Here is a 25,452-nt window from a genome sequence, read left to right as displayed (position 1 = left end):
TTCCAGTTAGAAAGCAGCGCAATGGAAATAGGTGGGAACATTTTTTTTCTCTTTGTCAATGAAAAGTGCATCCTTTGTTAATCAGTGAGATGGCATCCTGGTTTTTGTATAGTGCCCTGCTATCAGACTCTGGTAATTAAGGAGTCAGCGTCTCTCTCTCTCTGGTCAATTCAATTCTGACTTGATGGCTCTGAAAGATTAAAAGCGAAACCCTCAACGATGCTGACCCACCAATAAGTAAAACAAGAGTTTGGGGAATCTTCTTGCTTTAGCATGTTAGCAATCCTTCCAAACCACAAACCACAACGGAATAAAAGTCAATGACAAACAACAAAAAAAGCAAAGAACACCAGAAACATTTTTTAAAGATTTATTTATTGTCCATTTTCTAAAGGGATATAATGGTAACAAAAAAACCCAAAGACATCATATTAAGTTTTTATTCTTAGTATGGAGAACATAATTTCAAGATTCTATACTGTTTTTCAAAGAATATTTATACTCAACACTTTGACAGTGAAATCAGAAAGGTGAAAGGACCAAAAAAGAAAAAAAAAAAGTGGTAAAGTGAATTCAGAAACAATTTGGTTCCATTCCATCTGAAGCAGAACTTTAAATAAGACATTGAGTAAGTCCATGAAAATTTTCTGGGAGAACAAAAACACCATCTTCTTGGAAAGATTAAGGCAGTCAAAGGAATCTGAAAAATACCCGGTGCCATGAAGACCAAGTTTGCCTGCTTTCCTGGCTCCACACTATGCTTCCATGTAGAAACACCACAGACATAGTGATACAATAACATTAGACACTCCATGATAATTCTGGGGGAAGGGAGGCCTCTCTTTTGTAAAATACAGGTGAAATCAAATGCCTTAGGAGAAGTTTTGGTCAAAAATGGTCTGTACTCTAGAAGAAATCATTCAGCTCCTTCCACAGCTGTAGTGGAAATAGGTTTCACGTAGTATGGACCTTCGCTCAGGTAAGTTCTGAGCCTCAAATAATTTGGGTTCCCAAAGATTTCTGCAATTGTCTTGGAATTGGCAAGTGCTTTCACCAGTTCATATTTGGCATCCTTTGAAGCTTTATCATGCTCCACAGACCGGTCCATCACATATTCCACAAACCCTGGACTATTAAACATAAGTTTCTGAGCCCAGGGTTGGTTTGCGATGGCCTGAAATGGAAAGCAGAAAGATTACAACTCCTCTGAGCCTTAAGAAGTTATATGTGTTACTTGGATAGCACATTAACCTTAAAAATGTTACTTTTGGGGCCACGTGGGTGGCTTGCTTAGTTAAGCGTTTGACTCTTGATTTCAGCACAGGTCATGATCTCAGGGTTCTAGGATTGAGCCCACATCAGGCTGCATGCTCAGCAGGGAGTCTGCTTGAGATTCTCTCTCCTTCTGTCCCTCCCCCAACTCACACTCTCTCTAAAATAAATAAAAATAAATCTTTAAAAAATGATACTTTTGCCTAAATAAATTCCCCTCCAAAAATCTAACTTAAGAAAATAATCTAGGGGTGCCTGGATGGCTGAGTCAGTTAAGCATCTGACTCTTGCTTTTGGCTCAGGTCATAACCTCAGGATCATGAGATCGAGCTCAGTGTTGGTCTCTGTCCTTAGCGAGGACTCTACCTGTCTCTCTCCTGCTACTACTCCCCCGACTTGCACTCTTTTCCCCTCTCTCTCTTGCAAATAAATAAAATCTTAAAAAAAAAAAAAAGATCTAAATATTAAAAAGCTTTGTTTACAAAGATGTTTATCATAGGGTGAAAGTTATAATATAAATGTCTAATAGTGGGAGGGACAGGTAAGTAAACTACGATATAGAGTAAGAAAAAATTAAATAAACATTAAGCATGTTTATAAAGGAGGTGCCTGCGTGGCTCAGTGGGTTAAGCATCTGCCTTCGGCTCAGGTCATGATCTCAGGGTCCTGGGATTGAGCCCTGCATCAGGCTCCCTGCCCAGCGGGGAGTCTGCTTCTCCCTTTTCCTCTGCCCCTCCCCCTGCTTGTGCACTCTCTTGCTCTCGCTCTCTAATAAATAAATATAATCTTAAAAAAACAAAACTTCACCAAAAAAAAGTAAATAAATACTAACACTAAAAGGAAATACACAAATCAGGTCTGACTTTAAGTGATTTCAAAAATTTCTACTTAATGTTTACCAAATTTTAAAATAATGAATAAACAGCTTTTATGAGAGCTGACACGGCTTAACTCAACCTTGTGGGTTTGGGCAAAGCTTGCTGAAGACATACCTGAGCTAGTCCTTTAAGAATAGAGGTTACCAAGCAAAGTTGGGGAACACTGTTGAATGTAGAGGGCACAAAAAGGTCCAGAGATGGGAAGTAAGCAGTCTGGTGTCACTAGAGCATTAAGTGCCAGAAGGGGAAATGGCAGGAAATAAAGCTCAGGAAGAGGACCAGGGCTGGGACAGTAGAGGGCTCGCTTGATGGCACATAAGGAATCTGGAATTAATTCTGTGATCCCATAGAATCCTGCCTAAATCTCTGCCATAATACCTAATACCTTTAATGAGACAATCATTTACACACCTGTCTCCCTCATTAGTCCACAAAGTGCATAGGGCAGAATGTGCACTATGTACTCGTATATCACAGGCCATGGCAGAGGTACTGGCGCATTCTAAGTACTCATGTGCTGAGCTAGCTTTGTACCAGAAGGACCTGTGAAAAAGAAGAGGATGTGTACCGTGAACACTTTCAAGGCAGCGCAGTGCAGTTCGGGGAAGGGCTGATTACTGATGCCACGGAAGAGCTCCAGCGGATCCCGAGATAAAGAAGAAAACCAGGATTCTGTCATCCGCAGGAGGTCATCAGTCTGCTGCTCTGGCTACAGGACCGAAAAGAAAAATCTCAAGCTTTTGGAAGTCAGGAAGCTTGGGTCTGACGGCACATGTCCTGAGTTTGCTCTCTGATCTCTAAGTCTGAAGCACACTTTTCCAAACCCCGCTCACACTTCCCTAGTCGTTTCTCCTTTTCCTGATGGGGTTGATTAGGCAAGCTCTAGGGTCCTCTCTCTCCAGTTCTGACCTGGCTGACTCCACTTTAACTTAAAAATTGTCATTAGGGGCGCCTGGGTGGCTCAGTGGGTTAAAGCCTCTGCCTTCAGCTCAGGTCATGATCCCAGGGTGCTGGGATGGAGCCCGGTGTCAGGCTCTTTCACAGCTAAACCTGATCTCTATGGGTTAGGAAGAATTCTCTGCCCACTAAGAGACACTGGAAGTCACATGGTAAATGGCAGTTAGTTACACATCTTTCTTACTGGTAGGGCATGAAATAATTTGAAATAACAAGCAACCAATTTATTACAATAAAGTTTTCCTGTACGTTCATCAAATGACAAGTAGGTCATTTTCTCTTATTGATCAACAGTTTTATCCCTGGATCATTATCATTTTACATAGTACTTCTTCATCCTTTCCATGAATGATGTATTCATCCACTCTGCTTCATTGGCTCACTCCCATGAACATACCTGAGGACCTGCTGAAATCCCTGTATGACCTCAATTTCAGGCATTGCTCTCTCAAACCATTTATCTTTTCTACTCATGCCCTTTAATGTCTCAACTACAGGGGCGCCTGGGTGGCTCAGTGGGTTAAGCCGCTGCCTTCGGCTCGGGTCATGATCCCAGGGTCCTAGGATCGAGCCCCGCGTCGGGCTCTCAGCTCAGCAGGGAGCCTGCTTCCTCCTCTCTCTCTGCCTGCTTCTCTGCCTACTTGTGATCTCCGTCTGTCAAATAAATAAATAAAATCTTTAAAAAACCAAAACAAAAGAAAACTGTCACTAGTCATATACTGACTTTAACTAAGAGTTGAGTAACATTTATATTAAGTTAACCAGTATTTTGTTGATTTATACAGATTTATTCTCCTAAACATATCCCACTGCCCTTCATTAACTTCCTGATTTACTTACCGGTATATAAAAAATCGACGAAATTGCATCCAAACACCTAATTTTGAGCTCTGTCGAGGCATTCTTTGCTTGATATCCTATTTTCATGAGCAAGCGTTCAAAGCGAGTTCCTTTGAAGGATAACAAAATGTTTTTTATTGTGATAAAATTAATATTAACCAATTTTAAGTATACAGCTCAGAGTGGCATTAAGTACATTTATATTGTTGTGCAATCGTCATTATCCATCTCCAGAACTCCATCATCTCAAATCAAAACTCTGTATTCAGTAAACAGTGACTTCCCATTTCCCCCACCTCCATCCCCTGATAACCAGGATTTTACTTTCTGTCTCTGCATATTCAATGACTCTAAGTATCTCTTTTAAGTGGAATCATGTAATACTCCTCTTTTTGAGTCTGGCTTATTGTACTTAGCATAATGTCTTCAAGGCCCCTACATGTTATATACCATGTATGAGAATTTCATTCCCTCTTTTGGTTCACACTGGTCCACGCCCAAGGTGAAGCCCAGTGTGGGGCTTTAACTCATGACCTCGAGATCAAGACCTGAGCTGAGATCAAGAGTTGGACACCTAACCAAATCAGTCACCCGGGTGCCCGTCATTCCTTTTTAAGATTGGATGTTTCGTTGTATTGTATGCACCACATTTCGTTTAAGCCCTCGTCCATCAATGAACAGGATTGTTTCATAGCCAATCCTTCTTGGCTATTATGAATAATGCTGTTATGAAGACAAGTGTACAAATAAATTTTGAGTCCCTTCTTTTAATTTCCTTGGGTGTATATCTAGAAGTGTATTTGCTGGATCAGATGGTAATTTTAAGTAAAATTTTTAAAAAGATTTTATTTATTTATTTTAGAAAGAAAGAGAGAGTGAGAGCACACTCAAGCTGGGGAGAGGAGCAGAAGAGGAGAGCAAGAGAGGGCAAAAGAATCTCCAGCAGACTCCACACCGAGTGTGGAGCCTGATGTGGGGCCCAATCTCAGGATAACTGAGATCATGATCTGAGTTGAAACCAAGAGTTAGTCTCTCAACAAATTGAGCCACCCAGGTGCACCTCTATGTATAATTTTTTGAGGAACGATCCACCATAATGTTTTCCACAGCAGCTGTACCATTTTACATTCCCACCAAATATGTACCAGGGTCCCAATTTACATCCTTGTAAACACTTGTTATTTTCTGTTTTTGTTGTCTTTTTTTTTTTTTTTTGTCATTAATAGCATCTAAATGGGTATGAAGTAAACAATGGGATTTTTTTAAAAGTATGCTTTCAGGGGCGCCTGGGTGGCTCAGTCTGTTAAAGCCTCTGCCTTCAGCTCAGGTCATGATCCCGGGTCCTAAGATGGAGCCCTGCATCGGGCTCTCTGTGAAGCAGGGAGCCTGCTTCCCTTCCTCTCTCTCTGCCTGCCTCTCTGCCTATTTGTGATCTCTGTCTGTCAAATAAATAAATAAAATCTTTAAAAAAAAAAGTATGCTTTCATATATAATGAAATCAACCTAAATTGACACAAAAATTAAACATGCAGTCAGAGACTAAATGACAAACCTAAAACACACATTCGTATATATGACAAATTATAGAGGATTTGGAATCAAAGGACCTGGATTTGAGTATGAGTTGCCCCACCCCGTCTGTGTGATCGCCAAAGTATGCTCTTTGCAGGACCGTAAAATTACATGTTATAGGTAAAAGCACTTAGAAAAGTATGTATCACAAGGATACCGGTTGTGATACACAATAGCATTTTCTTTTTTTTTTTTTTTTAAAGATTTTTATTTATTTATTTGACAGAGAGAAATCACAAGTAGGCAGAGAGAGAGAGAGGAGGAAGCAGGCTCCCTGCTGAGCAGAGAGCCCGATGCGGGACTCGATCCCAGGACCCTGAGATCATGACCTGAGCCGAAGGCAGCGGCTTAACCCACTGAGCCACCCAGGCGCCCCACAGTAGCATTTTCAATTTTCAATTCAAGATATATGTCATAAAGGTTTTACAGTGCCCGTATTATTTTTTTGTCCATATTATTTTTTGTATAGAATTCAGAGTGCTTTAATATACTAATGGATGTACACTGCCTACAAGAGACCCATCTGGAACCCAAGGATACATCCACACTGAAAGTGAAGGCATGGAGAAGCATCTTTCATGGTAATGGGCCTCAAAAGAAAGATAGGGTAGAGATTCTCACATCAGAAAATTAGATTTTAAACTAAAGACTAGTCAGAATACAGAAGGACACTACATCACTCTTAAAAGGGTCTATCCACCAAGAAGATCTAATAATTGTAAATATTTGTGCCCCCAATACAGGAGCAGCCAACTAAATAAGACAACTGTTAATCAAGATAAAGAGTCATATTGATATAAATACATTAATAGTAGGGGATCTTAACATGCCACTGTCAGTAACAGACAGATCATCCAAGCAGAAAATCAATAAAGAAATAAGAGACTGAATGACACATTGGACCAGATGGACCTCATAGATATATATAGAACATTCTATCCTAAAACAACAGAAAACTCATTCTTCTCGAGTGCACATAAAACTTTCTCTAGAATAGACCACAGACTACACACTGGGTCACAAATCAGGGCTCAACCGATACCAAAAGATTGAGATTATTCCCTGCATATTCTCAGACCACCCTGCTTTGAAACTGGAACTCAATCACAAGAAAAGGTTTGGAAGGAATTCAAACACTTGGAAGCTGAAGAACACCCTGCTTAAGAATGTTTGGATTAACTAGGAAATCAAGAAAGAACTTAAACAATTCATGGAAACCAATGAGAATAGAGATACTTTGGTCCAAAACCTATGGTATATGGCAAAAGCAGTCCTAAGGGGGAGATACATAGCTATCCAAGTCTCCCTCAAAAAAAAATGAAAAATCTAGAATACAAAGAACTGAAGAATCAACAACAAATTAAGTGAACCTCCCACACATGAAGAGAAATAATCAAGATTAGAGCAGAGATCAATGAGATAGAAACTAGGGATACAGTAGAACACATCAATGAAACTAGAAGCTGGTTTTTTGAAATAATCAATAAGACCGATAAACCACTGGCCAAATTAATCCAAAAGAAAAGAGAGAGGACCCAAACTAATAAAACTATGGATGAAAAGGGAGATCATGACTAACACCAAGGAAATAGAAACAATCATCAGAATTTATTATCAATAATTATATGCCAATAAGTTAAGCAACCTATGGATGCATTCCTGGAAACCTATAAACTTCCAAAACTGAATCAGGAAGAAACTGACAGCCTGAATAGACCAATATCTAGTAAGAAGATTGAAGCAGTGATCAAAAACCTCCCAAAAGGAGCACCTGGGTGGCTCAATGGGTTAAAACCTCTGCGTTCGGCTCAGGTCGTGATCCCAGCATCCTGGGATCGAGCCCCATATTGGACTCTCTGCTTGGTGGGGAGCCTGTTTCCCTTCCTCTCTCTCTGTCAAATAAATAAATAAAATCTTTAAAAAACAAGCAAACAAACAAACAACCTCCCAAAAAACAAGAGCCCAGGACCCGACAGATTCCCTGGTAGAATTCTACCACACATTCAAAGAAGAAATATCTATTCTCCTGAAGCTGTTTCAAAAGATAGGAACAGAAGGAAAACTTCCAGACTCTTTTTATGAAGTCAGCATTACCCTGATCCCCAAACCAGGCAAAGACCCCACCAAAGAAGAGAATTTCAGACCAATATTCCTGATGAATAACGGATGCCAAGATTCTCAACAAGACCCTAGCTAACTGGATCCTACACTACATTAAAAAGGTTATCCACCATGACCAGATGTGATTTATCAATGGGATGCAAGGGTGGTTCAACATTCGCAAATCAATCAATGTGACAGAACAAATCAATAAAGAAGAGAGAAGAAACCACATGGTCCTCTCAATTGATGCAGAAAAGGCATTTGACAAGACACACCACCTGTTCCTGATTAAAACAATTCAAAGTATAGGGATAGAGGGAACATCCTCAACCTCATAAAATCTATCTATGAAAAACCCACAGTAAATATCATCCTCAATGGGGAAAAGCTGACAGCCCTCCCTTTGAGATCAGGAACATGACAAGGATGTCCACTCTTGCCCCTATTGTTCAACATAGTACTAGAAGTCCTAGCAACAGCCATCAGACAACAAAAAGAAATAAAAGATATACAAATTGGCAAAGAAGAACTCAAACTCTCTGTCTTCACAGATGACATGATACTTTATATGGAAAACCAAGACTCCACCCCCAAACTACTAGAACTCATATAGCAATTCAGTAATGTGGCAGGATACAAAATCAATGTACAGAAATCAGTTGCTTTCTTATATACTAACAATGAAAATACAGGAAGGGAAATTAGAGAATTGATTCCATTTACTATAGCACCAAGAACCATAAGATACCTAACCAAAGAGGTAAAGGATCTGTACTCGAAGAACTACAAAACACTGATGAAAGAAACTGAAGAAGAAACAAAAAGATGGAAGAGCATTCTATGCTCATGGATCAGAAGAATAAACATTGTTAAAATGTCTATACTGCCTAGAGCCATCTATACTTTCAATGCCATCCCAATCAAAATTCCACGGGCACTTTTCACAGAGGTGGAACAAACAATCCTAAAATTTGTATGGAACCAGAAGACACACTGAATTGCTAAGGAAATGTTGAAAAAGAAAAACAAGACTAGTGGCATCACATTGCCTGATTTCAAGCTTTACTATGAAGCCGTGATCACCAAGACAGCATGGTATGGGCACAAAAACAGACACACAGACCAGTGGAACAGAGTAGAGAGCCCAGATATGTACCCGCAACTCTATGGTCAACTAATCTTCAACAAAGCAGAAAAAAATATCCAGTGGAAAAAAGACATTCTCTTCAATAAATGCTGCTGGGAAAACTGGACAGCTATATGTAGAAGAATGAAACTCGACCATTCTCTTACACCATACACAAAGATAAATTCGAAATGGATAAAAGACCTCAACCTGAGGCAGAAATCTATCAAACTCCTACAGAATAACGTAGGCAGCAACCTCTTGGGCATCGGTCACAGCAACTTCTTTCAAGACACATCTCCAAAGGCAAAGGAAACAAAAGCGAAAATGATATCTTGGGGACTTTGTCAAGATCAAAAGCTTCTGCACAGCAAAGGAAACAGTCAACAAAACGAAGAGGCAACCCATGGAATGGGAGAAGATATTCACAAATGACAGTACAGACAAAGAGCTGATATCCAAGATCTATAAAGAACTCCTCAAACTCAACACACACAAAACAGATAATCACGTCAAAAAATGGGCAGAAGACATGAACAGACACTTCTCCAAAGAAGACACACAAATGGCTAACAGACACATGAAAAAATGTTCATCATCACTAGCCATCAGGGAGATTCAAATCAAGATCACACTGAGATACCACCTTACACCAGTTGGAATGGCAAAGTCAACAAGACAGTAAACAACAAGTATTGGAGAGGATGTAGAGAAAGGGGAACCCTCTTACACTGTTGGTGGGAATGCAAGCTGGTGTAGCCACTTTGGAAAACAGTGTGGAGATTCCTTAAGAAATTAAAAATAGAGCTTCCCTATGACCCTGTAATTGCACTACTGGGTATTTACCCCAAAGACACAGATGCAGTGAAAAGGAGGGCCACCAGTACCCCAATGTTCATAGCAGCAATGGCCACAGTTGCCAAACTGTGGAAAGAACCAAGATGTCCTTCAATGGACAAATGGGTAAAGAAGATATGGTCCATATACACAATGGAGTATTATGCCTCCCTCAGAAAGGATGAATACCCAACTTTTGTAGCAACATGGATGGGACTGGAGGAGATTATGCTGAGTGAAGTAACTCAAGCAGAGAGAGTCAATTATCATTTGGTCTCACTTACTTGTGGAGCATAAGGAATAACATGGAGGACACTGGGAGATGGAGAAGAGAAGTGAGTTGAGGAAAATGAGAGGGGGACACAAACCATGAGAGATTATGGACACCGAGAGACAAACTAAGGGTTTTGGGCGGGTGGAGGATGGGGTGAGCCTGGTGGTGGGTATTGTGGAGGGCACATATTGCATGGAGCACTGGGTTTGGTGCATAAACAATGAATTTTGAACACTGAAAAAAAATAAAATAAAAAAAAATGATACTCATGGATATGCCATAAAGTATCACTCTGAACAAAAAATTTCTAACAAATTTTTGTTTCTTTTTCTTCCCGGATATTACAAACATAAAACAAATATGTGTTTTCATTAAGTAGTCACAATCCCAAGAAGCAGTTGTTTACTCTTTTTATGAATGAATGAGGAAAACAGGGCCTACAGTAATGAAGTCAGTGTTAGAACTGGGACATGAATTCAGGTCTGACTCCAGTCCACGGTCTCTGAACCATGAATACTATCAAGGAAGGTATAGAGGGGACACAGTGCTTGGTCTAGCCAAATAAAAAAGTAAACAAAAATTCATTAGTAATTGAGACTTTCTAGGGATGAATCCAAAGTCACAGTAAAAAGGCTGTCCTCTGTAAGAGTAGTTTCTACAATGTAGCTAATGCACCAGCAAGTGAGCTTATATATTTAATCCTTGTCAAAAGTGAAGATATCTCTAAAGAAAGCCAAAATAGTCATACCAACCTGTTTTTTGTAAAACTTGTTTTCCTTCAACATTGGATCCCAGGATTCCAATTGTGTCCACTGCTACACCAATCATGGTGGGGTCCTGACTTTCTGTCATTTCAAAGACTTTCTCCACAAAGATAGGATAACGCTCACAGATCTGTTGAGGACTATCCATGATAGCCAGATTTCCAAAAAACTTCACAAATCCTAAAGATATTTACAAAAATATACGTTAATAGAGGAGGAAGACCATACAAATTGTGGGCCCAGGGCTTTCCCAGGGAGGGTAATAAACTACTGGCCAGGAAGGGGAAAATGGTTATAGTACTCTACTCGGTTGCCTGGCAATCAGATCGCCCATAAAAAGATACCAAAAGACCTGTGATGTGTGTTCCTGAGAACAGAAACCCCAGGCTGCCAGTGCAGCTGAAGTCAAGCACTGAAGCACTGTCATATGCAGGGGGAAGAGCAAAGAACAAAGACCACTGGATATAAACTCCAGGAAAGCAAGTTCGGAATGCTCGTTAGGAAGAAATTTTTTTTTAAAGTAAGCTCTATGCCTAAATGTGGGGCTGGAACTCATGACCCTGAGATCAAGAGTCGCATGTTCTACTGACTAAGCCAGCCAGGCGCCCCAAGAAATTTTTAAACAGAGATGTTCACTGGTGAAGTAAGCAGGCTACCTAAGGAAGGAATACAGTTCCAATTTCTGCAACTGCTCGAGAAAAGCTAATTGGCCATATCCTAGAACAGCATGGCTGGACTAGATTCTGTATTAGATAAAGAGTCTAAGAGAGAGTTGCTGAATCTGTGAAATATACAGTAGTAGTATTTTTATTTATGTTGCTTTTGACTGAGGTTTGAAGGAAACCATCCTAATGCTCTAAAAAGCAATGGTATTTCCAGAAAATCAGAATTAAAAAGGCATGGCTCCCATGGCAATAGATTCCACGTCATTAAGGGCCTGCAGGTATCATCTAAAGGGAATCTGCTCTAAAGAAAATAATCCCTGGCCTCTCCTGTCAGAGATAACTCAGAAAAAACAGAAACCAGTATTTCTTACCTGGCAAATAGAAACTAGAGAAAGGGTCTGAATCTGCCCCAACAATTATATTAGAAATCTGATCAATTACTCCTTCTTGAGCAAGGTACTGTCGTCCATGATGAGTATATGCCAGTGATGTCACCATTTCTATACAGGTGGCTCTGAAATGCCAAGATTTTGCATATGGTTAACATAGTTTATAAACTGTTTTCATAGGCTATGTTACTTAACTCTTTTAATCGGAACGTCAGTAACCTGGCTCTACTTTTCAGATGAGGACACAAGGATGAGATAATTGCAGGGATTTGTTCAGAATCACATTGTTATTACAAGATAGAGTTTAGACTTAAATTTTGACCTGACTTGAGGCCCATTACTATTTCCACTATAACAGACCTGCTCTAAAGAATTTTTCTTAATTTTTATTTTGAAATGTCATGCATATACGAAAGAGATCAGTGCAGTATGCCCCCATGTACCCATAATCCTGATTGCATAGCCATCAAGATCTTGCCTTACACAAGGCTTTTTTTTTTTTTTTTTTTAAAGATTTTATTTATTATTTGATGGAGAGAGACACAGAGAGAGAGGGAACACAAGCCCGGGGAGTGAGAGAGAGAGAAGCAGGCTTCCCGCTGAGCAGAGAGCCCGACTCAGGGCTTGATTCCAGGATTCTGGGATCATGACCTGAAACAAAGGCAGATGTTTAACGACTGAGACACCCAGGCACCCCCTTACATAAGATTTCTAATAACGTTTTGCTTTTCATCTTTTTCCCTCCATTTTTGCCGAATTATTTTAATTTTTTTTTTTAAAGATTTTTATTTATTTTATTTGACAGAGAGAGAGATCACAAGTAGGCAGAGAGGCAGGCAGAGACAGAGGGGGAAGCAGGCTCCCTGCTGAGATCATGACCCGAGCCGAAGGCAGCTGCTTAATCCACTGAGCCACCCAGGCGCCCCCCAAATTATTTTAAAACAAATTCTAGTCATCTAGCCATTTATCTCTGCATATTTCGGTATGCATCTCTAAAAAACACGAACACTTCCTCAAACAATTATGTCATTTCCACATATTTTAAAAATTGATAAAAAAAAAAGTGCTTGGTATCAGGGCAACTGGGTGGCTTACTAAGTTACACAGCTGACTTGATTTCAGCTCAGGCCATGACTTTAGTGTTCTGGTTACTAAGTCCCAAGCTGTTTCCTGGACCTCCAAAAAAAGACGTTTTGCTTTAAGAGCTCTCTCAACTAACATACCTGACCAGCACATCCTCCCCAGTCAGCTCTCTGAGGAGCTGAGTTACCAATCCACTGGTGGTACAGTAGGTTAAAGATTCTGTTGACACGGAAGAAATCTCCACAATTAACTGAACGAAAAAGAAACAGAAGAAGCAAAAAGGTCAGAACAGCCCCAAATCTGTTAGATCTCATTTTTTTAAACAGTTAATTGGATTTTTATAACCAAACAGGTTTTCTTGTCCTTTCTCAGATTCTTCTAATGACAAGATGAAATGAAGCCTCTTCTAACATAAGGAAGACTCTACTCTTTTCAAAATTCCCTGGCCCAAGGCCTTTAATATTACTTCTTCTTCTTCTTCTTTTTTTTTCTTTTTTATGTTCAGTTAGCCACTGTGTAGTACATCATTAGTTTTTGATGTAGTGTTCAATGATTCATTAGATGCGTAGAACACCCCATGTGTCCTCCTTAGTACCCATCACCTTGTTACCCCGTCACCCCATTCCTCTCCCCTCTGAAACCCTCAGTTTGTTTCTCGAGGTCCATAGTCTCTCACAGTTTGTCTCTCCCTCTGATTCCCCCCTTCATTTTTCCCTTCCTTCTCTTAATGTCCTCATACATAAGGAGTACCTTATGTTCCACAAATAAGTGAAACCATATAACTGTCTTTCTCTGCTTGACTTACTTCACTTAGCATAATCCCCTCCAGTTCCATCCATGTCAATGCAAATGGTGGGTATTCATCCTTTCTGATGGCTGAGGAATATTCTGTTGTATGTATGTATATATATATATAGATATATATCTATATCTATATATATATCACATCTTCTTTATGTATTCTTCTGTTGAAGGGCATCATGGCTCCTTCCACAATTCAGCTATTGTGGACATTGCTGCTATGAACACTGGGGTGCATGTGCCCCTTCTTTTCACTACATCTGTATCTCTGGGATAAATATCTTGCAGTGCAATTGCTGGGTTGTAGGGTAGCTCTATTTTTAACATCTTGAGGAATCTCCATACTGTTTTCCAGAGTGGTTGTACCAGCGTGCATTCCCACCAACAGTGTAAAAGTGTTCCCCTTTCTCCGCATCCTCGCCAACATTTGTTTTTTCCTGTCTTGTTAATTTTTGCCATTCTAACTGGTGTAAGGTGGTATTTCATGTGGTTTTGATTTGTATTTTCCTGATGGCTAGTGGTGTTGAACATTTTTTCATGTGTTAGATATCATTTTAAATTAAACACAGGACTAGGTACTTTATATAACTGAATTTTTTAAAAAAGTCCATTACTTGTCTCTATAAGTAGAGAAACTTCATAAAACATGTAAGAATTACTCTGGCACATAAATACTCTACTATATCTGATTGTATCTGTACCTTTTTTTTTTCCTTAAGAAATCATCAATTCATCAATCAGGGTACAAAAGCCTAAATCAGCAAAAAGACAGTTATAAATCATTCATTCATTCATACATTCTATCAGTCAGTCATTCACTTACTCATTCCACAAGGTTGTCCTGAGGGCTTATAGAGAGATATAGGAAAATGAAGGATTTTAAGTAGAGGAATGACAACCAGATTTGAATTTTTAAAAGATCATCCTGACAGCATGTGAAAATAGACTAGTGGTGAGAGCTCCTGGTAGTTTACACTAGGGTGGTGGTGGCTGTATGGAGGAAGAGAAGTGCATGCTTTAAGTAAAACTGACCCCGTGTGATGACCTAATGGTTATGTAGCAGGGAAAACAAGGACTCACAGAGAATGAGCTCAAGGTTTAATACCCAACTATGTTGACTATGATACAGGGCCAGGGTGTTGTGGCTAGTTTTGATGGGAGCATGGGCTGGGTAAGGAAACACAGGAGTTTGGTTTGAGCATGAGTGTGAGGGGCCTAGGATACATAGATCTAAAGAGAAAACAGTGAGTAAGCTGTTGGGACATGGGGGTCTGAGCTCAGAAGAGAGGTTTGTGTTGGAGGTTTATGGAGTCATCCCATATAGATGGGAACTGAAATCATAAGATGAATAAAAATGCCTAGAAATGAGTATACAGTGGAAATAAGGTTCAGGAAATCACCTTCATGAACTCTACCCATTAAAAGTTCAATAGAGGATAAGAGCCAGGAGATTGAGAAGAAATAACCAGAGAGGCAGAAGGGAAACCAGGATAGCATGGTATTAAGACATGCAAAGTAAGAAAGTGTTTTGAACAGGGAATTAGACTGTCAGCAGTTCCATTTTGAATATGCAGTCTATTAACTGTATGGCCTCAGTTAGCTCCTCCATCAATAGTGAGGTTAAACTGGGAGAAGGAGAGGAGAAGGGTGTTGGAGGAAAGTGGGAGGGGGAGACGAACCATAAGAGACTGTGGACTCTGAGAAACAAACAAACAAACTTTTGGAGAGAAGAGGGGTGGGGGATTGGGTGAGTCTTGTGGTGGGTATTAAGAGGGGTACGTATTGCATGGAGCACTGGGTATGATGCATAAACAATGACTCTTGGAATACTGAAAAAATAAAGATAAAAAAAAATAGTGAGATTAGGGGCCCCTGGGTGGCTCAGTTGGTTAAAGCCTCTGCCGCCAGCTCGGGTCACGATTCCAGGGTCCTGGGATCAAGCCCCATATCGGGCTCTTTGCTCCGTGGGGAGCCTGCTTCCTCCTCTTTCTCTGCCTGCCTCTCTGCCTACTTGTGATCTCTGTCAAATGGGTAAATAAAATCTTTTTAAAAAACAAAATAGTGAACGGGACGCCTGGGTGGCTCAGTTGGTTGGACGACTGCCTTCGGCTCAGGTCATGATCCTGGAGTCCCGGGATCGAGTCCCGCATCGGACTCCCAGCTCCATGGGGAGTCTGCTTCTCTCTCTGACCTTCTCCTCGTTCATGCTCTCTCTCACTATCTCTCTCTCAAGTAAATAAATAAAATCTTTAAAAAAAAAAAAAAAATAGTGAGGTTAATGATGATCATGTATAGTGTTTACTATAAAAATTGAAGACAATATATCTGGAGATTTATCACAATGTTAAGTACAAAGTGGGTGCAAATCAGAGTCATTTCTTCATCTTACTACTATAATCATTTCAAAGTTTAGTTTTAACATTATCTCCTTTATTATAGTACTTTATGTAGTGCACTGTAAATAGTTTTTATATGACTGTCCCACATACTAGGGTGGTTGTTCAGCCCCACATCCCCAGCATCTAATATAGGGCCTAACACACCCAGTAAATGCATGGCAAACAAGCCATCTTGCCTTCCAGCGTGAGCACTACTGCATTCTGAATTGTAGGCATCAGAAAGTGTGCTTTTAGGGATGCCTGGGTGGCTAGGTTGGTTGAGCGTCCGACTCTTGATTTTAATTCAAGTCATGATCTCAGGGTCATGAGACTGAGCCCTGTGTTGGGCTCCATGCTGAGCTAGGAGACTGCTTAAGATTTTCTCTTCCTCTCCCTTTGCCCCTTCCCCTGCACTCCTGTACTCACTCTTGAGAAAAAAAAAGCATGCTTTCAGTCTTACCTCATACACTCTGTATCGAACAACGTCGTTTGTTTTCATTACCCTTTTCACATCATCCAGCAGATTGCTTTCAAATAAAGCCTCTAGTCCAGCTTGGGTTAGTGATATTCTTGATAAGGACTTAATGGCCTTATAAGGAAAGAAAATATCTCTTAAATCATAAATGCAGACTATTAATATCTACTTCATGAGATTAGTGAAATTAGTGTGTGGAATGCATCTTGCACAATGAGCACTCACTATGTTTTAGCTATCATTATTTAAAACTGAAAAAGATACATAGTATTCCCTCTAGAAAACAATGATGTAATTTTGTTGTCTTCTCAAGCGACCTAATATAAGCTCCATGATGTGTACTTTGGATATGTGTATTTCAGAAAACAGAAGGGGTTTACTGGTATTTATCTGACACCATTTATTTATCTGATACCATCTATATGAGTTTGGGAATTCAACTATACAACTCATTCATCCTAAACTTTCACCTCTCCATCCAGAAGGCCTTCTTTGTTTTTTAGGATACTCTTTGTTTAAGTTGATGGTTTTAGGTGACTTACCGCTTTAGCTACAGACAGATTGTCTCCACCAATACAATAAACGATCTGTTTTAGTAATTCAGCATTATTTAGAATCTCAGTAACAGCTTCAGAATTTTCAACAATTCTTCCAACCTAAAATAAAAAAGCAATCAGAAACTTCCTTAGTGTTCATTTATCTTAGAAGTTACTGATTACAGCTATAAGACAAGCCATTAAAAATTCCAAATGACTCAAATTCATTAAAGCTGAACACACTCATGTATAGTCACATTACTGAAAAGAAAGAAAAAAAATTAATGGTAAAAAGTTGACACTTCAGTGACAGAAGACAATACAAATTCTAGTTCTATCCATTTTTAGCTGTACTGACCTCAGGCAAATTAACTAACTTCTTTGAACCTAATTTCTTATCTGTGAGGATACAATACTTAATTGAAGGATAATTATGATGATTGAAGGAGACTAAAGAGGAAAGTACCTACTATGGTGTCTAGCACATAAATGGTTAGAGAATCAATCAATACTTTCTCCTTTTTTGTTAACTCATACTTCCAGAGGAGAAAAGGAGAAATAGCACTTGAATGTCTACTGAATAACTAACTGCTTGGTCGCTAACAACTTAACAAGATAAACCTCAGCAGCAGCTCTTCACCTGAATAGTAGAGTAGTTTGGTTACCAGGATTCTAAGAGTCACTGTCTTAATTCTTGGTTTAGTGACCTTTACAAGACTACTTTTTCCATGCCACTATAATAAGACCTACTATGGCAATGACTTTCTCTAAGACTAGGAGCTCCCTGAAGGAAGAAACAGGCTTTATTTGTCTTGGTAATTCTAACAGTATATTGTACAACGCCTGCCATGTAAAAGGAATTCAGTCAGTATTTGATGAATGAGTATTTCGGACAATACTTACTAGAACTCCTTCCTCTAGCTTGGATCCTCCTGGTTGTAGTTAGCTATGCACACTGGAATAGACTAGATACTTGCTAGGCACAGACAGATCCTGTTTTCTTCATCCCTCTGTCTTTGGCACCTAACACAGAGCTAGTCCAGAGCAGGTGGTCATTAAATGTCAGTTCCCTTATTATGTGCTAGTAAAACTTCATACCTGGGATAGAGTGAGAATTTTTACGGAATCATTGGGGTGAGTCAGTCCCCTCTGAAGGTCAGCCCCGAGGTTCCGGGCCACGTGAACTGGCTCCACAGCTTGGAGCAATCTCTCCAGAATGGATACACACAAAGTGGTCTGTTCCCTAAAGAAAACATCACAGATCTCATTAGTTTGTGTCCTGCCAGGTATGAAGTAACAACCTATTAATATCTGAAGCCTGGCTTAATGAGGATCTTCCCCACATAGACTTTCCTTTAAAATACTAACTTCAGGGGCACCTGAGTGGCTCAGTCAGTTAAGTAACTGTCTTCTTCGGCTCAGATCATGAATCCTGGGTCCTGGGGTCAAGTCTCACCCCCATGTCAGGCTCTCTGCTGGATGGGGAGCCTCCCTTTCCCTCCTGCTCACGCTCTCTCTCGTTATCTCTCCCTCTCTCTCAAATAAATAAATAAAATCTTTTAAAAAAATACTAACTTCTATGGGGCGCCTTGGTGGCTCAGTGGGTTAAGCCGCTGCCTTCGGCTCAGGTCATGTTCTCAGGGTCCTGGGATCGAGTCCCGCATCAGGCTCTCTGCTCAGCAGGGAGCCTGCTTCCCTCTCTCTCTCTCTCTGCCTGCCTCTCCGTCTACTTGTGATTTCTCTCTGTCAAATAAATAAATAAATAAATAATCTTAAAAAAAAAAAAAAAACTTCTATTAATTTATTAAACATTTACTAAGTACCTATTATGTGCCATGCCTGTGCTAGGGCTACAAAGAAGGAGAATATATATTCTCTAGCCTCAATGAACTCAGTCTAATGGAAAATACAGGAGAACAGAAAGGCAACTATAATTAGGTGGATAAATGTTAGAGGTTGGGGTGGGAAGCTACGGGAGCTCAAAAAAGAACACAGGGATTAGGAAGCCCACCCAGAGGGGCAACAGCTGAGCTAAATTTTAAGAAAAAAGTGGGGATTACCTAGGACAAAAGTGTTCCAGGTAGGACACATGAAGAGGAACAGAGGAATGAGGCAGTGTTATACATTCAAGGAAGTACAAGGGGGAAGAATGGGAGAGAAGTGGGGAGAAAGAAAAAGAAAGTGTATGAATGGGGAGCAATAAAACAGGAAAGATGCACAGAAGCCAGATTCTGATGGGTCTTTTTTGCCATGCTACAGAACTCAGACTTTTTCCAGAAAGCAATGGCAAGCCAAGTAGTGTTTTTTTGTTTTTTTTTTAAGATTTTAATTATTTATTGACAGACAGAGATCACAAGCAGGCAGAGAGGCAGACAGAGGGGCAGGGGAAGCAGGCTCCCCACTGAGCAGACAGCCCGATGCAGGGCTCGATCCTAGGACCCTGAGGCAGAGGCCCAACCCACTGAGCCACCCAGGCTCCCCGCCAAGAAGTGGTTTTAAGCAGAAAGTAACATGATGAGATCTGACTTGAGGAAGTTACTCTGCATCAGTTAGAATTTTTCAGTTAGAAGGCAGGTGATAAGGGAATGAAACGAGGGAATACTAAGGAGGGATAGAGAAGAGGGAAAAGATTCAGGAGCAATTAAAGAGGTCAATTAATCAGAACTTGATGATTACCAGCTGTGGATAAAGAAGATGTTTCAAGAATAACTTTCTTTTCTATTAATGGGCAGTACAAGTAAAAAGCCCGGGCACTCATATACTGTTAATAGGAGCATACAATTAAACTGATACAGTTTTTCTTTTCTTTTCTCTTTTTAAAAATCTTATTTATTTCACAGAGAGAGACACAGAGAGAGAGGGAACACAAGCAGGGGGAGTGGGAGAAGGAAAAGCAGGCTTCCTACCCTTGAGCAGGGAGCCTGATGCAGGGGTCGATCCCAGGATCCTGGGATCATGACCTGAGCCTAAGGCAGACGCTTAATAACTGAGCCACCCAGGTGCCCCTAACACAACTTTTCTAAAAGTTGATTAAGCAATCATAGCAAAAGCCTTACAAATGAACATAACCTTTTTAACTTAGGGATTCCACTTTGTATAACTACACCTATGGGAATAATTAAGAATCTTTATTATGCCCAAGATAACTGAAACTGTATGTCTATGCAAGAATTTGTACATGGGGGGCGCCTGGGTGGCTCAGTTGGTTAAGCCGCTGCCTTCGGCTCAGGTCATGATCTCAGGGTCCTGGGATTGAGTCCCACATCGGGCTCTCTGCTCAGCAGGGAGCCTGCTTCCCTTCCTCTCTCTGCCTGCTTCTCTGCCTACTTGTGATCTCTGTCTGTCAAATAAATAAATAAAATCTTAAAAAAAAAAAAAGAATTTGTACATGGATGTTCACAGCAAGAGAAACAATCCAAATGTCCATCAATTAATGAATGGATAAACACAAACCAGTTTTATCCATCCCATGGAATATTATACAACATGGATGAAGTATGGAAATACTATGCTTAGTGAAAGAAGCCAAATATAAAAAAAACTTCCTTTTGATGATGATTCCATTTAAATGAATGTCCAGAACAGACAAACCTATAGATTCCTGGTTGTCAAGGACTGGGGGAGGGATAGAGAGGAGAAAGGGGGAGGAAGGACTGTTAATGCATATGGGTTTCTTTTCCTTTTTAAAAAACTGTGACTGGATATACCACAGAATTTACCATTTTAACCATTTCTTTAATGTACGGTTCTGTGCATTAAAGTTCATTCATGTTGTGCAACCATCACCATCAACCACCTCTAGAACCTTTTCATCTTTCCAAATGGAAAACTCTGTATCTATTTTTTTTTTTTAAAGATTTCATTCATTTATTTGACAGAGAGAAATCACAAGTAGTCGGAGAGGCAGGCAGAGAGAGAGAGGAGGAAGCAGGCTCCCTGCTGAGCAGAGAGCCCGACGCGGGACTCGATCCCAGGACCCCGAGATCATGACCCGAGCCGAAGGCAGCGGCTCAACCCACTGAGCCACCCAGGCGCCCCTCTATTTTTTTTTTTTTTAAAGATTCACTTATTTATTTGGTAGAGAGAGCGTGAGAGAGCATGAGCAGGGGATGGGGGCAGAAGGCGAAGGAGAGGGAGAAGCAAACTCCCTGCTAAGCAGGACACCCAACACGGGAGTCGATCCTAGGACCCCAGGATCATGACCTGAGCCAAAGGTAGACAGTTACCCGACTAAGCCACCCAGGCGCCCCCGAACTCTGCATCTTTTAAACATTAACTTCCCAATCTCCCCTCCCCTGAACCCCTAGCAACCACCACTCTACTTTCTCTCTCTATAAATGTGACTACCCTTGGTGCCTCATCTAATTGGAATCATACAGTATTGTCCTTTTGTGACTGGCATTATTTCACTTAGAATGGTGTCTCCAACTTTCCTCCAAATTATAACATGTATCAGAAGTTCCTTCCCTTTTAAGGCTGACTAATACTCCCTTGCCTGTATATACCACACTTTGTCTATCTATTCTTCTGCTGGTAGACACTTGAATTGCTTTGTTATTGTAATTTCAATTTGCATTTCCCTAATGACTAATGATATTGAGTATCTTTTCATGTTCTTATTTGCCATCCATATATCTTCTTGTTCAAATATTTTGCCCATTTTTAAACTGGATACTTTTCTTATTACTGTATTTTGAGAGTTCTTTGTATATTCTGAATACAAGTCCTTTATCAGACATATTCTTTGCAAAGATTTTTCTCCGTTTTTGACTTGCCTTTTTATTCTCTTAACTGTGACCTTTGAAGAGCAGAGTATTTAATTTTGACGAAGTCCAATTAACAATTTTTTCTTCTATGGATCTTGCTTTTGGTGTCAAACCAAAGAAATCCTTGTTCAATCCAAGATTAAACAAACAAACAAAAACCTCTCCCGGGTTTTTTTTTTCTAGAAGTTTTATAGTTTCAAGTTTTATATTTAGGTTTATAATCTCTCATACACTGTTGGTGGGAATGTAAAATGGTACAATTACTTTGGAAAACAGGCAGTTTTGTAAAAAGTTAAATATACACCTACCATACGATCTAGCCATTTCACTCCTAGGTATTAATTCAAAGAGAAAAAAATATGTCTATGTAAAGACTTGTACACAAATATTCATAACAGTATTATTTGTAATAGAGTCAATGAAGACAGCTCAAATGTACACCAGCAGGTAGAGAAAACAATGTGGTACATCTAGACAAGGGACTACTACTTAGCAATAAAAAGGAATGAAGTATTCATCCACACCACACATGAAAAAATTTTAAATAATTATGATAAATAAAAGGAACCACAGTACATACTATGGGATTTCATTTATATAAAACTCTTTTTAAAAATTTTTATTTATTTATTTGAGAGAAAGAGAGAGCAGAGCAAGAGAGAGAGCAAAAGCCGGGGGCAGGAGCAGAGGGAGAGGAGGAAGAAGCAGACTTCCTGCTGAGCAGGGAGCCCGACACAGGGCTTGATCCCAGGACCCTGGGACCATAACTTGAGTTGAAGGCAGATACTTAACCAACTGAGCCACCCAGGTAATCCCTCAAATTGTTTATTTTATTATGTGCAGCTTATTTTATTCAAGCTGCATTTCAATAAAGCTATTTATTTTTAAAAGCAGCTATAGATTGAACAGTGTAGTACAAAAATTTCAGGTCACATGTGGCCCTTTTTACTAAAGAGCCAAAGAGTTAATCATATACAATCAATCTCCATGCTGTAAAGCAATAATCTTAGGACTTACTTTATTTCACAAAAACTCCTGTCAAGTTTCTAGATATACATCTATTAGGTCAGATTCTGAACCAATATATAGCAACCTGGGTGGTTTTGCCAGGATAACAGAATTAGATCTAGAGACTGCCAATCTACTAGCTGCATAAGAATTATTCCCACAAACTGCAATTGGTACCTACTATGTACCCAGTTCTGAATCACCCTGTTTTAAATTAAAATTGTTTCCTTGGGCACTGCTCCTTCATTAGGCAAAACACATCCCCCATGGACTTTATTCTTCAAACTCCCATTCATTTCACTTCCTACTCTATCTCTGGTAACTTACAATATGACTTTTGAAATTTTATTCATCCATGATATAAACTGGTTCGATTAGGTGGCCTCTTTAAAATTTATGAGAATAATCTTCTATTTGGCTTATATTGTACTGTGTGCTACACCCTAAGAGAGATGCAGAGATGAACAAAATATGTCCCTTGCATTCAAAGAATTTTCAAACTAGAAGTAAACACATAAAGAACTATAATATAATGCAACAGTGTCAAGCATCATTAACAGAAATAATGATAATGTCTCTTAGGAGGTCTGAGGACAGGTCACTTGAAACTGGAGTGGCCAAATGAGACTTTTTGGAGGTGACAGCACTTTACCTGGGCTTTCAAAAATGGAAAATATTGGGCGCCTGAGTGGCTCAATTGGTTGAATGACTGCCTTTGGCTCAGGTCATGATCCTGGAGTCCCTGGATCAAGTCCCACAGTGGGCTCCCTGCTCAGCAAGGAGTCTGCTTCTGCTGCTGACCTCTCTCTCTCTTTCTCTCTGTCAGATAAATAAATAAATAAAATCTTAAAAAAAAAAAAAAAAAAAAGAAGGACCGGCATGAACGAAGTTAGGAAAATGCCAAGTCATGCTCAAGGGAAAGTAAAGGGTGCCACATGGGAGCTGAAGCTGAAATATTTGTACAGGAGTGGAGGGGAACGATGAGGCTGGAAAAGTACATGGAAATATACTGGAAGGGCCCAAATGCCAGAAAAAGAAGTCATGATTTCACCCTGTGGACAATGGGAAACCATGGATAAGAATTGGGACAAATGACCTAAGAAGTTAACTGTGGTTGCTGTGTGGGAAGAATGTGCTGGACAAGGAAGCTTAAAGGCAGCGAGTCAGACTAATGCAAGAGACCTAGCAAGAGGGAGAAAATGAGGGCCTGAATTAAAGAGGAGAGAAAAGAGATATTTCATAGGCAAAACCAGATAATGTTAACTAACAGACTTAATGAAGCGTAACATGTATAAAAAAGGGAGGAATCTCAGCAGGATATAGCCAAGAAAGCCCCTGAAATTAGCCAGTGTTGATCCAGTGATTTTTTTTTTTTTCACCTTTTCAAGGAGACAGATCACTTTTACATTTCTGGATCACAAACATTTGTAAACTGTTTGAAATGATCAAACGCTCAAATGCAAAGTGCTTTAAAAAAAAAAAAAAGATTTTGTTTATTTATTTGACAGACGGAGATCACAAGTAGGCAGAGAAGCAGGCAGAGAGAGGAGGAAGCAGGCTCCCTGCTGAGCAGAGAGCCTGATGCGGGGCTTGATTCCAGGACCCCCGGGATCAGGACCTGAGCCAAAGGCAGAGGCTTTAACCCACTGAGCCACCCAGGCGCCCCTGCAAAGTGCTTTTTAATTGAACCGTACAGATGGGCATAAAATGAAAAAAGTTGCCATCCTAGGTCCCACTTCTGTATTAATAGATTCTGCTGTACCTTTCAGATATTCTCAATGTTACAATAGTCTGTGTAGTGCGGGGGAGGGGCAGCGATTGAAATCCTTAAAAACGTTACACATAATGAGACCATAAACTCCTATAATATTCCTTTTTCATTCAACAACTTGTATTAGAGATTTTTCCACGTCCACATATATAGATCTACCTCAATTTTTCTACTAGCTGCAAAGGCTTACACAGTAATGTATCCTAATTTATTTCCAACCCCTTTTAATGGATATTTAGGCTGTTTCTAGTTTTTTGCTGTCACCTTCTGTCATGCATCTCTCTCTCTCTCTATACAGGACATTTCGAGTGCGAGCATACCTGCCTGTTCCATGCCTACGGATCAAAAGATACGTGAATTTAAAATGTGGGTGGGCCTTGCCAAATTGCCAGGACAGGACCCCTTCCTACGAGGACAAGAGTCACGAACCCATACACTCGATTGCGGAGCCTCCTCCCAGGTGGGCAACCTCGCTTTCCCTCTCCAATTCCTGTTTCAAGGATGAAGGCAGCGAGGCCGGGCGGCGGCCAGGGGCACACAACTCAGAGGCTGGACCTGCACGTCGGGTCTGACCTCCCGACCCGGGGTCCCTTCCGCTGAAGTGTCACCGATTTCCTTACGCTCCCTGCGACCGGGGAGAGCCCCTCCCCTGGTCCCAGCCACCCCCGTCTCTATGCTTGGGGTCGTCTCACCGATGGTTCTCGTTGAGCAGGGAGAAAAGCGGGCCGAGGCGCAGTTCCGCCGCCTGCTCGCGGAGCTCGCTGAGCGGCACGGTCTGCAGCACCGAGTGGAGCGCGCGCAGCTCCTCCAGCGGCGCTTCCAGCCGGGACACCTCCCTCAGCAGCGCCAGCGCCTGAGCAGCCATCGCGCCCCTGCCGCCGGGGTTCGCGGGTCCGCGGGCTTCCGCCTCGCGGCTCGCGGCTCGCGGCTCCCACGTCCCGGCGCGCCGCTCCTAGC

The 25,452-nt window shown here is 40.6% G+C and overlaps 1 protein-coding gene across 1 annotated transcript; it reads right to left on the bottom strand.

Moving 5' to 3' along the window:
* Nucleotides 1-356: 356 nt before the first annotated feature.
* PSMD5 (proteasome 26S subunit, non-ATPase 5) lies at nucleotides 357-25,447 on the bottom strand. Its single transcript, XM_059410926.1, has 10 exons — nucleotides 25,188-25,447; nucleotides 18,049-18,193; nucleotides 16,957-17,070; nucleotides 16,400-16,528; nucleotides 12,901-13,010; nucleotides 11,660-11,802; nucleotides 10,612-10,803; nucleotides 3,948-4,057; nucleotides 2,719-2,859; nucleotides 357-1,174 (listed from the first exon to the last, which is right to left on the bottom strand). The coding sequence occupies exons 1-10, from the start codon at nucleotides 25,358-25,360 to the stop codon at nucleotides 917-919; spliced, it is 1,515 nt and encodes a 504-aa protein (XP_059266909.1). The 5' UTR covers nucleotides 25,361-25,447; the 3' UTR covers nucleotides 357-916.
* Between the last annotated feature and the right edge of the window lie 5 nt (nucleotides 25,448-25,452).

This window comes from Mustela nigripes, chromosome 9, assembly GCF_022355385.1.
Source record: "Mustela nigripes isolate SB6536 chromosome 9, MUSNIG.SB6536, whole genome shotgun sequence".
NCBI classification, from domain to species: Eukaryota; Metazoa; Chordata; class Mammalia; order Carnivora; family Mustelidae; genus Mustela; species Mustela nigripes.
This window is presented reverse-complemented; position numbering and strand designations above follow the sequence as displayed.

What these genes read in the sequence shown, in the direction of transcription:
- PSMD5 (XM_059410926.1), bottom strand. Translation starts at nt 25,360, where the DNA reads ATGGCTGCTCAGGCGCTGGCGCTGCTGAGGGAGGTGTCCCGGCTGGAA. An exon ending in CTGCTCAACGAGAACCATCG is followed by an intron (nt 18,194 to 25,187) that starts GTGAGACGACCC and finishes TGTTTTCTTTAG; the next exon opens with GGAACAGACCACTTTGTGTG. An exon ending in CGTCGATTTTTTATATACCG is followed by an intron (nt 2,860 to 3,947) that starts GTAAGTAAATCA and finishes TCGGTCCTGTAG; the next exon opens with CCAGAGCAGCAGACTGATGA.